General features: G+C 36.3%; 1 protein-coding gene across 1 annotated transcript in view; it reads right to left on the reverse strand.

The window, feature by feature from the left end:
* Positions 1 to 4,549: 4,549 nt before the first annotated feature.
* Positions 4,550 to 12,991, reverse strand: part of MLIP (muscular LMNA interacting protein) — an 82,409-nt gene continuing 73,967 nt past the window's right edge. Inside the window, exon 12 of the mRNA XM_026034298.1 lies at positions 4,550 to 4,615. Coding sequence (XP_025890083.1) covers positions 4,550 to 4,615 — 66 coding nt within the window. The remainder of the gene's footprint in view (positions 4,616 to 12,991) is intronic.

Consider the following 12,991-nt stretch of genomic DNA (forward strand, 5'->3'; position numbering starts at 1 on the left):
GAAGTCAATGAATCAGCRTTTCCTCTTGGGGTCTTTTTATGAATATTTACCTTGCATGAAAAGACACCAGGACTCAAATAATTATTGCACATCTTTTAGGAATAATAAACAGATAATACAGGGTAGCAGCTGCAGCAAAAGATTATGTGAACCTAAATTGTATAATAGACCTGAGATTTTGCAAGTTATATATGAATAAAGGCAATATACACGTACACTTAGCACCTGCATGCAAAAGTTTCCTATGAGTCTACAGGCACACATGCCCTATATTCTCTCTAAATATCTTGTCTCAGTACAGACCCAAGAGAATAATGTCATTTGCACATCATAACCTTGGCAAGCATGAGGTTTATTCTGAAGAAAGACAATAAGTATTGGAAATTACTGATATATCTCTCAATCATATTTTACAGGAGAAGTATCACCTAGATCTTCACAAAGTAATCATTCATTGTAGAGTGGGATTTCACATGAAGGAAAAAATCTATTTTTGTTTCCCTGATATCACAGCAAATAGGTAAATCTGATTTGGTTTGTGCTGTTATGGAAAGAAGCTGAAGTTACATGAAGAACAGAATATTGAAGGTTTCTCTGTGAGGAAAATCATATAAATTAGTATGTAGAAACTAGCAATATCTTCCCTTATTGCCCCTCTCTTCCTCCTTCAAAAAAGGCCAAGGAAATGCATGCTTGTCACAGAGAATCTGCCTAGGAATTCTTTTTTTTTTTTTTTTCTGGAATTACTTTAATCATACTAAATTTCTCTCACTGTCTTTAGCTCTGTGAGAGGAGCACGAKGGAAGGATAAGTGTGAGTTTGCAAGTCATAAAGAAGAACCTATTGTGAGGGCAAAGACTGTATGACAGGGAAGCATACAGTTCTTATTATGCCCCAAAGAGTAATTCTGTCAATTGACAAAACTTTTACTAGCCAGTTCAGCATCCAAACAGGATTTTGGTAATAACAAAAGATATTCCAAATTAGTTTTGCAGGTTATGTATACTCATGAAGTGTAAATTCAACATGATTAATTGCTACAGTCAGGATAGGTTCCTAGGTAGGAAGTGACAGTACGTGTTGCTTGTGTTAAAGGTGTTAAAGTTCTCGGGGGTTTTACTCCATTTTCTTCACTGAGCTGAACAGGGATAACAACATAACTCACAGTTTTGGAGAACTGACTAGATAAAAATGAAAATGAGAGTTGTAGTGTTTCTTCAGACACAGCTCAACAGAACATTTCAAAGAGGATATCRCTTTTAGTACAGCTAAAAAAATGTTTCCCAAATGTTTTGAGTTGCTCGTGGCTTCATGCTGTTCCGTCTGTCTCCAAGACAAAATGTTGAATAAATGTTGAATGAAGTCTCCGTTCCCAACATCCAGAACGACTAATTTCTCCTTTCTTGTATCAGATACATACTTTTGTCTCTGGCAACAAGTCTCATAGGAAATGTATGTCTTTTCTCACTCCTTTTTTACTGGAAATGAGCAAAATGGGTTGATCTCAAGATGTACTCGCCCCTTCTCTGTCACTCTTGACATGGAAGGTTACTGTGAGTCTCAAAATGGCCACCATGATGCCGGCCCCCCCACACTATGCTGCTAAAAATGAGATTAAAAAAAAAAAGAAAAAGGAAAAATAGATAACACATTCTGTTCAAATATTTTGAGTTCAGTGGAGAAGACTTCCTTTGATTTCTTAAAAAGAAAATAGAAAATGTGTCATCTCTTGAGACCACCTTGTGCGAAGCCRGACACAATTCTCCTGCTGTATCCACACATAGATTTGAGTATAGAATATCTATATTTGGGTATGGATATATAGAATACAGAGAATAAAGTATATCCACACTTGGATATAGATTGTGCATTAATAACAGGGCCCAGGGCTTCCAGAACAAATACTTAGCTTGTTCACCTATATCAAATGTTATTAAGCACTTTTTCTTTTTTTTTTWWWAAACTCAGTATTTTGCTAAAATTATTGTAAGTTACAAATAGTCATTACCCAATAAGTTGCTAGTACAGGGAAATATGAACAGAATTAGTATCAGCTCAAGTCTTCTTTCCACTTGATAATCTTTGCTTTCCAAAAATGTAACCATAATTTCACTAGAGATGGTTACGCTATGGATTAGAGAATTATCTACAAGAAATAGAATTTCTGAGTTGATGGTAGAAATGTTACGATCATCAGAGAGTATTTAACCTTTTAAATGAAGGGGTTCATAGAAATTTTGTTCAAGTAGCTTGTTTAAAATATTTAGAAACTTGTAGAAAACAGTCCCATACATTTTAGCTGCGTTGGAACAGCTCACATTGATCTCTGACTAAAAGATTTTCCCACTTTCATTGTCATAATCATCATTCTGTTACATGACAAAACTTCACATTTTAAATAACACTTCAGGCCTGGTCATCTGACTTCAGTATTTCACTATGAGTCACATCATTTTCTGAACTAGTTTTAACAAGTCTGTGGTGGAATTATGTGTTTTGCTATTTTAAAAAGGGTTTTTTTTATTATTATTCTTTCCATTGGGCCTGGAAATTTCTCTCTCAATATATTGTTTGTAAAGGAGGATGAGAAAAATGGATATAATTTCATCTATCTTGTTATTAAAAATAGGAAAAACATCTCCATCAACAGAGGTGATATAAGATATATCATTATTGTAATAGTATTTCAGAAACCTTACAAAAAAGATGGGAATATAAAACTTTCTCTAMGAATCTTTGAAATGACAAGTTGTTAATTCTCTGATTTATTTCGTGAAGACACTTTGGTGCTTATTTTAATAACAATTCTTTTTGAGTGAATTGAGGAGATGCTCTCAGGAGAAGGTGGAAAGGAGATAGAGTAAAAACAAAATTACGGGATCACAGAACAGCTGGGGTTGGATGGGACCTTTGGAGGTCACTTGGTCCAACTGCCCTACTCAAGGAGGGTCACCTTAAGCAAGTTGCTCAGGACCCCATCCAGTTGGGTTTTGAATATCTCCAAGGAGGAAGATGTCACAGCTTCTCTGGGCAACCTGATCCACCCTCAGTCACCCTCACAGGAAGGATTTTTTTTTGTGTTCTAGTGGAATTTCCTTTGTTTCAGTTTGTGTTCACTGCAAACAAGCAGAAAGGTCAAAGGCAGTGAAGAGAGAGCTCTGAATCATTGACTCTCTGCCCATAAAGACTGAGGATCCTTTTTTTTTTTTTTTCTTTTTTTTTCCCTTTTCTTTTCAGCAGAAACCAAGACAAATTTCAAAGATAAATTGTGAGGGTTTGCCAACCAGCTCAAAAACCAGGCAAACTCTCTGCCCCCAACACATGGAAGTCCTTCTCTCAAAATTCTCTTAGTATTTTTCAAACAACCCGTTAAGCATTTGCTAGTAATTTTTGGCAAGCACTTATTTATTTATGTACTCATTTTGTTGCTCTTAGAGTCTTAGAGACTAGAGTATAATTTTAAAATGGCAAATGAAAAATAAGTTGTATTAATGGAAATGCAATTATCATTCATAAAATTTCTTATTTATATTTTTAAATCTATAATTTATATTTTTAAACCCAAACTTGTGAAATAATTATGAAAATGTTCCTGATAGCAAATGGAGGTCTTAGTAATAAAAATTCCTTCTTCCATTGTAATAGAACACATACTGTTATTATTGGTAGTAAGTTATGKTTTTTTATGTGAATTTCTAAAATAATTCTGAAAAAAAAATGTATTTTCATTAAAGGTTTTCTATTTCAAAGCCTAACACAGAGGAAATGATAGTTAATTGTGTTACATATGCTTATTTCAACATTGAAACATTAATTCAAATTCATCTTCATGACCCTATAATAAAAAAGACTTGTTTGTGCTAATAGAACTTTTTAAATTTCTATATGTTCTGCCTCAAAAGAAAATTAGTAACCTGTTGCAGACACTTTAGCTCATATTAAGTGAATTATCTAGGATGGTAACTTTTTTGGTCCAAGAACTTAGAGATGTGAAAGATGTAGGAAACTGGCCACTGAATTTAGACTTCAAAAAGATTCAATCTATCTTCTAAGTCAAATAAAACTGATATGAATTTTGATGCTGGGCAAATGCTCTCTTGAAGTGTGTTGCCTTATGTTTTTCAATAGTCCTTTATGAAATTCTCAGTAACTTATTAGCTGATGTCCTTCTGGTTGTTGCTGTGCCCAGCAGTTCAGATAGAAGTTATGCTAGTGGCTGCAAACTGTGGAATGTGAGATTTAAATGAGGATGACTGCATAATGACCAAATACCATCTGTTAGCATCCCAAATAGTCTAGAAAACACACACCAGAAGCCTCATTTGCACAATGTCAGTGTTTCCTCAAATTCACGCAAACCCAACAGTTTCCAAAGCAACATCGTTTTTTCTTTCATTAGTCTTAAAGAATAATTAATGCTTATCTAGTCCATGCACTATATCAAAAGCAGATCGGACAGCTCAATACATTTTTGTTCATCARCACTACACGATCTATGCAAATAAAAGAGAATGTTATCTGGCATGCAAATACTTATACCCTTTCAATGTCAACGGATTACCTCCTCAGAACTGAGCGTTTCATTTTCTGGAATAGGCACTATGGGATGACTGGGCTGCCAAGCCAAGATATCACAGGTTGGAGAGAGCATGAGGTTAAAAACAAAAAAAAAAAAAAAAATCAGTTGTCAGTTCAATTTCAATATAAACCGTTGCAAAGTTTAATAGCAAAAGCAAAACTCTCAGCTGTGCGAAGGGTAGTGAAACAGTGACTTCCTATTTGCTTTCAACAGGGTTTGTAGCCCTACTAGTATTTTTCTGTATGAAAATCTATTTCAAAGTATAGCTTGTTTTCTTTTTTACCATACACTCAAAATAAAAAGAGTGGAGGAAGAAGAAATCATTTACTAACCTGGAAAAAACAGCTTGAGTCAAAATCAGAGCAAGGTCAAGTGAAAATCAAAGCTGATGTACACATATAGGAGATAACGCACATTAAGTAATTTAAAATTATAGCCTTATTTCCATCACTTTGAATTTTTGTCTTCTTAAATCTCCCCAAAAGCATTCTCCTTAATCTTAAATTTCAGAGACATAAATCATACAGTCATTTAACTGAAAATGCCATACAGCAGTAATTAGTATGTGTAGAAAGGAATTTTACRTCTTGGTAATTTTCCGTTTTTTTAGTATTATATGATTTGCATCGGAGTAATGAAGTGTGATGGATGTGACTCAAGCGTAGACYGAAATCGCACCAATTTTAGCAAGGTTTTAATCAAAACACAGGCAAATAGATGTCAGGACTTACGCAGTCCATGTTGTGATGTTTTAATATTCAATGTGAAATAGACACATCATCTTTTAGAGCAAGTGCTTCTGAAAATATTTGGTATTTTAGAAATATGGATTGAGAAATGGCTGGAAGAAACCAGCATAACCACCAGTTTAGCCCATGGACCTGTGTGTCACCTTGTTGCTGCAGTTCAGCACATCACATCGAATCACAGGAGATGTTTTACAGACTCAGTGGGAGATAAACACCTCATACTCCAACCCCGTATCCTGCAGCTGCTGAGGCTGGGTAATCCTCAATGAYTCACAAAGTTCCAGCGACATGCAGGGATATCTTGGCAAGGTTCATTTCATGGAAGTGAACTCTAGAAATGAATTACTTTTTGCCTCACTAGGATATGGCATACCCGTTTTCCAGGAAGAACAATAAAAGTTAATCACAAAGAGAACAGATAATATATTAATCATTTTCAGTTTTCTTTCTAAGCTATCTATCTGAGTTGTCCACTCCTTGCATGAATGAAAAGATCATCAGTCAGGTAGACATCTGAGAATGCAAAAACTGTTTCTCTCAAATTGCATACAGGGTGCTCAATGAAAAATGCACTTTTATTGTGTTATCTGGTCCTAGTTTTGTTTCCTCATTGTCTCTGTATCCCCCTGAAATGTCTCTCCAAGTCTTGATTCTACCTTATGTTTTCTGTTGAGTATTACAGACAAGGGAGAGGCAAACAAGAACKTAACTGATTAATGACAGGAAAAAAAAAGGCAATAGTGGTTTAAGATGGGAGGAAAAACTGAATGACATAGTCTTCTGATATTTGCTTTTACAAGACTTTAGGCTTTTCTCATGTAAAAGCCTTCAAAAATGGTCATAGAAGACTATGTACAGTCTACTGGTTGGATATTTGGAGGCCTGGTTTTGCAATGACTTGCTTAACAGTCATTTCTGGCTAGATTTACAAAAGATTTTAAGAAGCATTTCTGTGAATATAGAGCACACAAGCACAGCCCTGCAAACCTCCTCAGGAAATAACAGTCCTACAGGCCCCAAAGCCCAGAAATTGTCTTTTTGCCTTGCCTTTTTTTTTTTTTTTTTTTTTTTTTTTTTTTCTTAGCTCTGCCTCTGAGCAGCTTTGCAGGAGATGAGTGACTTGGTCTGCATGTTCAGCTGAGAACATGAGAGCTGGGTTTACCATCAGTTGTTTCAATCGAGCAACAACATGTTCCGACATGAGTAACTCTGTGGAAGAAAGTTTTCAGTGGAAGGGCTTGCCTGCCCTTCCACAGCTTAGTCAATAGGAGCTATAGGACCTTACTCCTTCCTCCCTGGTTTTTCCTTACAATTTTTGTGTTCTTGAGTGGACATTACTCCAGTCCCACAAGCAGGATGGAAAATGCTGTTCAATGCACTAGTCTTCTGTAGCTCAAAGCAAAAGGGCCTCACTCGTTCAGAGGAAAGGGGGCAATTTGAACCACTGCAGGCTTAGAAGGGTATTCAACCCAGGTCTCTCACTGTCAGGCCAAGGACCGAAGAAGGGCATGCACGGTGCTTAGCTCAGAGCACACTAAACATTACTAAAACTAAATTAACAGAGCATTTAGCCTTAGACTTTAAACTCAGCCTCCTACCTGAATCACAGAACTCAGGGACCTAAACAGAACAAAAATTTTCCCAGAAAGTTGCTTCTCTGCAAAGATTTGTAATCAACCATGGGTACTCTACTTAAAAATACCAAAAATGAAAACAGGAGRAATGAGGTGGGATTAACAGTTCTTACTAGACACTGCGTGCCTGGTTTTGCCCCTCAGAGATGCACAGGAATGTGTCCATGTCTGYAACATCTGAAGTGTGCCTGTAAATCATTAGACTATGTACTATGTACTATGTGTTGTCTTAGTGAGATCTCATCAAGCACCATCACTATCAGTCCTCCACCCTCGAGTCAAAGCAGCTGCCAAGAAGCCCTGTGTTTTTTCTACAAATTAAAAGGATCGTGTCTGCTTACGGTTGAAGATGAAGGAATTGTTTTTGTTATTGCTATTCCTGTTTCTTTACCAGTTATAAAATTTATTAATCTTATAAAGTTAATTAATTATTCTTAGTTTTTCCTAATCTCATCTCTTTTCTGGTAATATGACATTTTCTTCACTATTTCTAGGGACAATGAGAGAAAAAATAGGCAAATGCATATTTGTGGATTGGAAAAATTGTACTGGGGGTGCTGACAGCAGAATGTGCTGACAATATATAAGCATTCATAACATGTAAGTTCAAAGGTTAATTATCTACTTGGCCTAAATATTCTCTTACAGGCTCAGCCAAGGCTCAGAAAAGAGACGGTTATATAACATCTTGGTTAGACCTTTGTTCATTTAGTTCTGTAGAGTAATCAGCAAGACATATTTGCCTTTAAAAGGTCAGTTTATCTTTATTGTGCTGTGAATCATAGCTGCCTCTGAACTAATATAAAGCTTTCTGAAGATTTCTCAATGTTAAGGTTTTTTCATAAGTCTAAGCCACTCTCTGGAGGGTCTGCAACCTTAGCTAATTAAGACACAGGTTTCAAATCTCTCTGAAACTAGTGAGAGATAATGTACAGAACAAATAACAGTGTTTCAACTATAGTAATAAGAGAACATTCAGGTATATACTATCCTTTTGCAAACTTCATTAAGTCTTTAATCCACTTTGGAAATAAATGAGGTACTCCAGACTGTTATGAAACATGGAGTCATTCCTCCTATGATAGGAAAAAAATTTTTTTTTTATTAGTTCAAGACTATTTTTGTGTAAAATCATCTTATAAGTAACTGCTATTTCCAAATATAAGCGTGCAAAAGCTAGAGTATAAATTGTAAAATACCTACAGCAGTAGAATAACTGCTATCTCCAACTAAAGAGGAGGTAGGGAGAAAARATATATAAAATGAAAACAGACTGCTTATAATTATGACATATGTAATCTTTCTGAAATGACACACTATAAAATCAACTTCAAAGAGTCAGTCAGTTAAGTACCCAATTCTTTTGCACCTTTCATCTTGCAATGAAATGAAATATAATGTATAAATGATGATCACAGCAGAAATTTATATAGTGCCTTCAGCAATGGAACATACTGTGTGACTCACAGCTCTTTATTATGCACTACTGTTCCTGTGCAATTTTCTCATGAAGATTTCAAAACTCCCTCCAGATATTGATGATTAATCAAGAGGGATAACCCTCACACAGACATTATTACCTCTTATTTTCCCCTAGAACAATGCCTACCAGAAAGAGAGGTGACTAAATATTTATATCTGCATATGGGAGGCTTGCAGGGGTTACGAGCCTTTGCAATAAGGATTAAGGAATCCTTGTCTCAAAGGTAAGTGCTGTTGGTAGGGAGATGCACAGACCTGGCAGCACAGCAGTTTGGCTCCAACTACCCTTTCCCAAGATGGGTTTTGGTCCTTGTGGAAGCCTATGCCAAGAGAGCTGACTGGAGATTTTCTGCCAAAAGGATTTGCCAATGAAAAATAATCATAACAAAACATGTTGATTTCTCTTAAATTCTCTGTTACTGGAAAAATAAAATGAAAAGTTTCATTATAGGAAATTCTGCCCATAACTGATATACTGTGATTTCTGATCGCCAAAATGTTTCATTTTGGACACTTCAGTAAAAATTGAACTGCACTTCCCTAGCAGTCCTCTGATTTGTGGAAATCAGTGTAAGAGCTCCTATTTTCTGCTGCAGGCTAAATGTCCTCTAATCAAACAGACTGGGAGTATCTGCTCTGCGTTACTTCATATAACCAAAATGATGCATTTTGGTTTCAAGGGTATTTAAAACATTTTCACATTTTCATCCATATTGGAAAGAAAACAAACTTTTCAGGATTTCCAACAATTCAAAAATTTCAAAATTTTCCCTGCATATTGACCACACCTAACTTACTAATGCACTCACAGGAACTGAATCACTGCTCAGAACAGAGTAAAGCCTCCCTGCCCCAGGGTGCTGCCCTGCTCATTGACTCATAACTTCAAAACTAATTGCTCTCAAAGTCCAGGTGGGAGTGTGAAATGGATTTAGCTTTGTGAGCTGAACTCTCCTCCATGCATTTTCTTCCCAGATTAGCTGCAAAAAGAAATGAGCCCTGTTTTCTGAGTAAGACTCCAATGATTCTGATTCTTCATGAATATTCATATATAACTGTCACATACTACAACTTAACATTTGTATTAAGGTTATATTCTGCCTACCTGAAAGCCAGAGTTTAAACAGCACAAAGAGAAAATTAGCATTATAATTTATAGCTTATAACATAATACTACTTCGTCAAAGTTCAAAATGCTTCAGTTTCACATACCCCCAGAAAAGCCCTTGAAATTCTCTGTAACATAGGCAAACACAGATTTCTTTAAATCAAGCTATAAGTACGTACTTGGAATTTGACCAGAACTAGTTGTATTTCATACCTCTTTTAACATAGCTGAAAGTAGAGTTAATTAAGACCATATATCAAAGTACACATTATATCAATACTTGCAATAAGAGTTAAGTGAATTCTAATTGCACCAATTTGTCCCTTGAAATCGAGTTTCCAAAGGTTCATCAGCTTTCAGTGTTTCTTTTTCTCAGTACTTCTGAAGAGCTATTTTACAGTCTAAAGAAGAAGTGGGAAATTCTCTAGAAACACCGTTTTCAGTGAGGCCTAACATCATGAATTTTTCTTTCAGAGTTCATGGATTTGAATCTTTTTTCATTCAGTTCTTCAACAAAAAAAGCATTCAGATCTCTCTTTTTTTTTCCACTAAATCCTGTCTGACATTTTTCACTCATTAATATATTTCTGCTTGAAATGATAGTCTTTAATCTGTGTGGTTTCTTCAAATATCCTGCCCTTTTTTTGATACTGCTATGTTACAAGGGATGATATTTCCCCAGGCCRGAGCTCTCACTGGCCAAAACTTTCTTATTAGAGGTTAATTCTAACATTCCTGWTTATCAGGTTAATTCCTGATTCCCATGCAAATGAATCAGTTGTACCTCTGYGGATTAGGATGCTAGCATTAGAAGCTACTTCCAAGCTATGGCAAGCTCCCATCAGCAACAGGCACAACATGAAATCTCCTTTGTAAACATCAGACATTGGAAGCCGATGTTAGGAGTTATGTGTTATTTGGTCTCCTGTGTTTCCTTTGGTTGTTCTTCTAAGATGTATGCTTACATATTAATATTAAGATATAGAACGCTAAAATAAAGACAGCTCAAGGTTAAATCATGAGCTGGGTTTGATTTTCTGTCATATTTGATATTGTTTAATATATTAAAAATCCACTGTTATGTAGACACAAACACTGAATTCAAGTTCTAAACTTGAATGAGAGACTTTTTAGCAGGGACAGAAAACATATTTGAGCCTAGTTTAAGTTATACAAACAAAGATAGTTCATATAGATGAGCAGGCAGGAAGCAAAAGAAGAAGCTGTAAATACCTTTCCAAGGGGAAATTGGAGATTTTGGGTGTAATGTTCATTGGAAAAGCACATCTTGATTTCCAGGTTTGAAAAGTGCCTGCTGTGGTTTGCTCCTTACGTGTTCAAGAAAACAGCATGAGCTGTTTTTTACTCTATTTTGCATTTTTTTTCTGCATGTTTTATAGATGAACAGAATTACACCAAAGAAATAGATGGCTCCTTTGATCAACAGCTTCTCCTAACTGAAATAATACAAAGAGGATCTCAACATCATCCAACTGCCCATACCAAAAGGAGCAAAAGGAGTAATTAATCTCTTTTTTCCCTTTGGAAGAACTATCTCTGCCTGTATCAGAGGTCTTCCCCAGCAATGCAAGACTGGAGATTTCTGTGCTGTTGTGTCTTCGATTGAGCCTCTGATATCTGTCTTTATGTTCTGTCAATTTGATAGCCTCGAAGAAAGCAATTGATCACCAAGCTATGATCCTTAAAACTTGCTTTTGGGAGAACTGCCTTTTTTAAAGATCTACTAAGCAAGAACTCTAGGCATTGCCAAATCATGTCCAAAGTGGTAGAAATGTTCTGTGAGCATGATACGATCAAAATAGCTCGTTAAACCCAAGTGGTTCCATAAAATAACATAGAATGGAGAAATGACACTATTGAGAATTAATGTTTTGCCAACTAGAAAGTCCATTTTTTAGCAGAGCATTAATAGACTGCCTTGTTTGCCTTCAATTTCTTTTTCAATGCTCAAGCAATCATAGATCGTTTAAGACTGATCAATCGCAATATACCTACGCAAGTATGAATGTGGAAATTCTGCATGTAAATATCAAAGTTCAAAAGAGAAAGTAACTCTCTTCTAGAAATAAAAGCAGCTGGGATGATGTCTGGGAGAAAAGTGTTTTTCCATGGCAACCCTGAAAGGCTGCTGCATTCACAGAATGTCAATTCCCACTATGCTACTATTAATCAGAGTACAAACTCTAGTGCGTGGGAGATTGGACGATGAGGTAAACATCACCGATTCCATTTAAAAAATAATAAAGATTACTCCTAAATGTTCTTCATACATATAAGACTGCAGATCTGCAAAATATTATTGACCCTTCTAACATGACAATGCTTACTAATTTTAGCAAGACTCCATTTAGGTGCAGGAAAACAGATGAAATTTGCTTGAGACCGAACTTGAACATTAGAGAAAACTTGTCTTCTGCAAGCCTGTGACCTTTATTCATATAAGTAAAATCTTATCAGGTTAAAGAAATGGGATTTTTTAGTAGTGCTCATACCTCTTTTAAAAGGCATGTGCCCTCCAATTCATTTTCAAGACTTTGCTGCTAAATATTTAACTGACAGGGATATTTGCAGAGGGACGTATCTGAACTGTGCTCAACCCTTGCTGACAGAAACAGAAAAGGTAGTTTGAAAGTCAATAGGGACTGTTTGCCTGCTGCCAGCTGTGACAGCTACCCTGGCTCATCCCCTGCCTTTTTCACTTGAATAGTTCATCCTTTTTCCCTTCTAAATGACTACCAGATTCCTCAAACCACCTGCTCTTTGCCCTGACAGACATTTAAGATAATTGTGTCTGCATACACTTTAGAGCTTCTGCAACCAATCTGATGAATAGAAATCTTTATGAAAATCTCCCTGGGTCTAACACCTGGGATGTAGTGAATGCTTCAGGTGGAAGCTGTCAGGAGCAGGATCAAGGGCTGATCCTCTCCAGAGGCTCAACAGGTCACTTGCAAAAAAGAAGCCTGGAGAAGGCAGTGCCTTTGCCAAGTTGCATGTTTCCTTGATCTTTTGCCTCGTTGTGCAGTTACTCTGCACAGAAGAAGGTCAGCTGGCTGGTTACAGCAGGATGTCTCTCAGGATCRGAAAGGACAATCTGGCTACCCTGGCAGTTCAGGATATGCACAGTAACCATGCACTCTTGAGGACTCACCTCCTCTGTAGGGAGGCAATAAAATTTTTTTTTTTTCCTTTTTGGGAACCCCARGAAACACTAGAAGACACTCTCCTGGTCAGTTGTCCACTTGTTTCTGCAGCTTTTCTGTCATGCACACAGTCCTCAGTTAAAGGTCAGAGGGATCCCCAAAAGAAACATATTTTGGAATTAACTACAGAGATAAAGACTACCCCAGGCTTTGTATCACTACAATAGTACAAGTCAATCTTTCTGAGTTTTTTTTTTTTTTTTTTTTAATCCCAA

Source organism: Nothoprocta perdicaria, unplaced genomic scaffold (assembly GCF_003342845.1).
Source record: "Nothoprocta perdicaria isolate Ctin4 unplaced genomic scaffold, notPer1 scaffold_141, whole genome shotgun sequence".
Classification (NCBI taxonomy): Eukaryota; Metazoa; Chordata; class Aves; order Tinamiformes; family Tinamidae; genus Nothoprocta; species Nothoprocta perdicaria.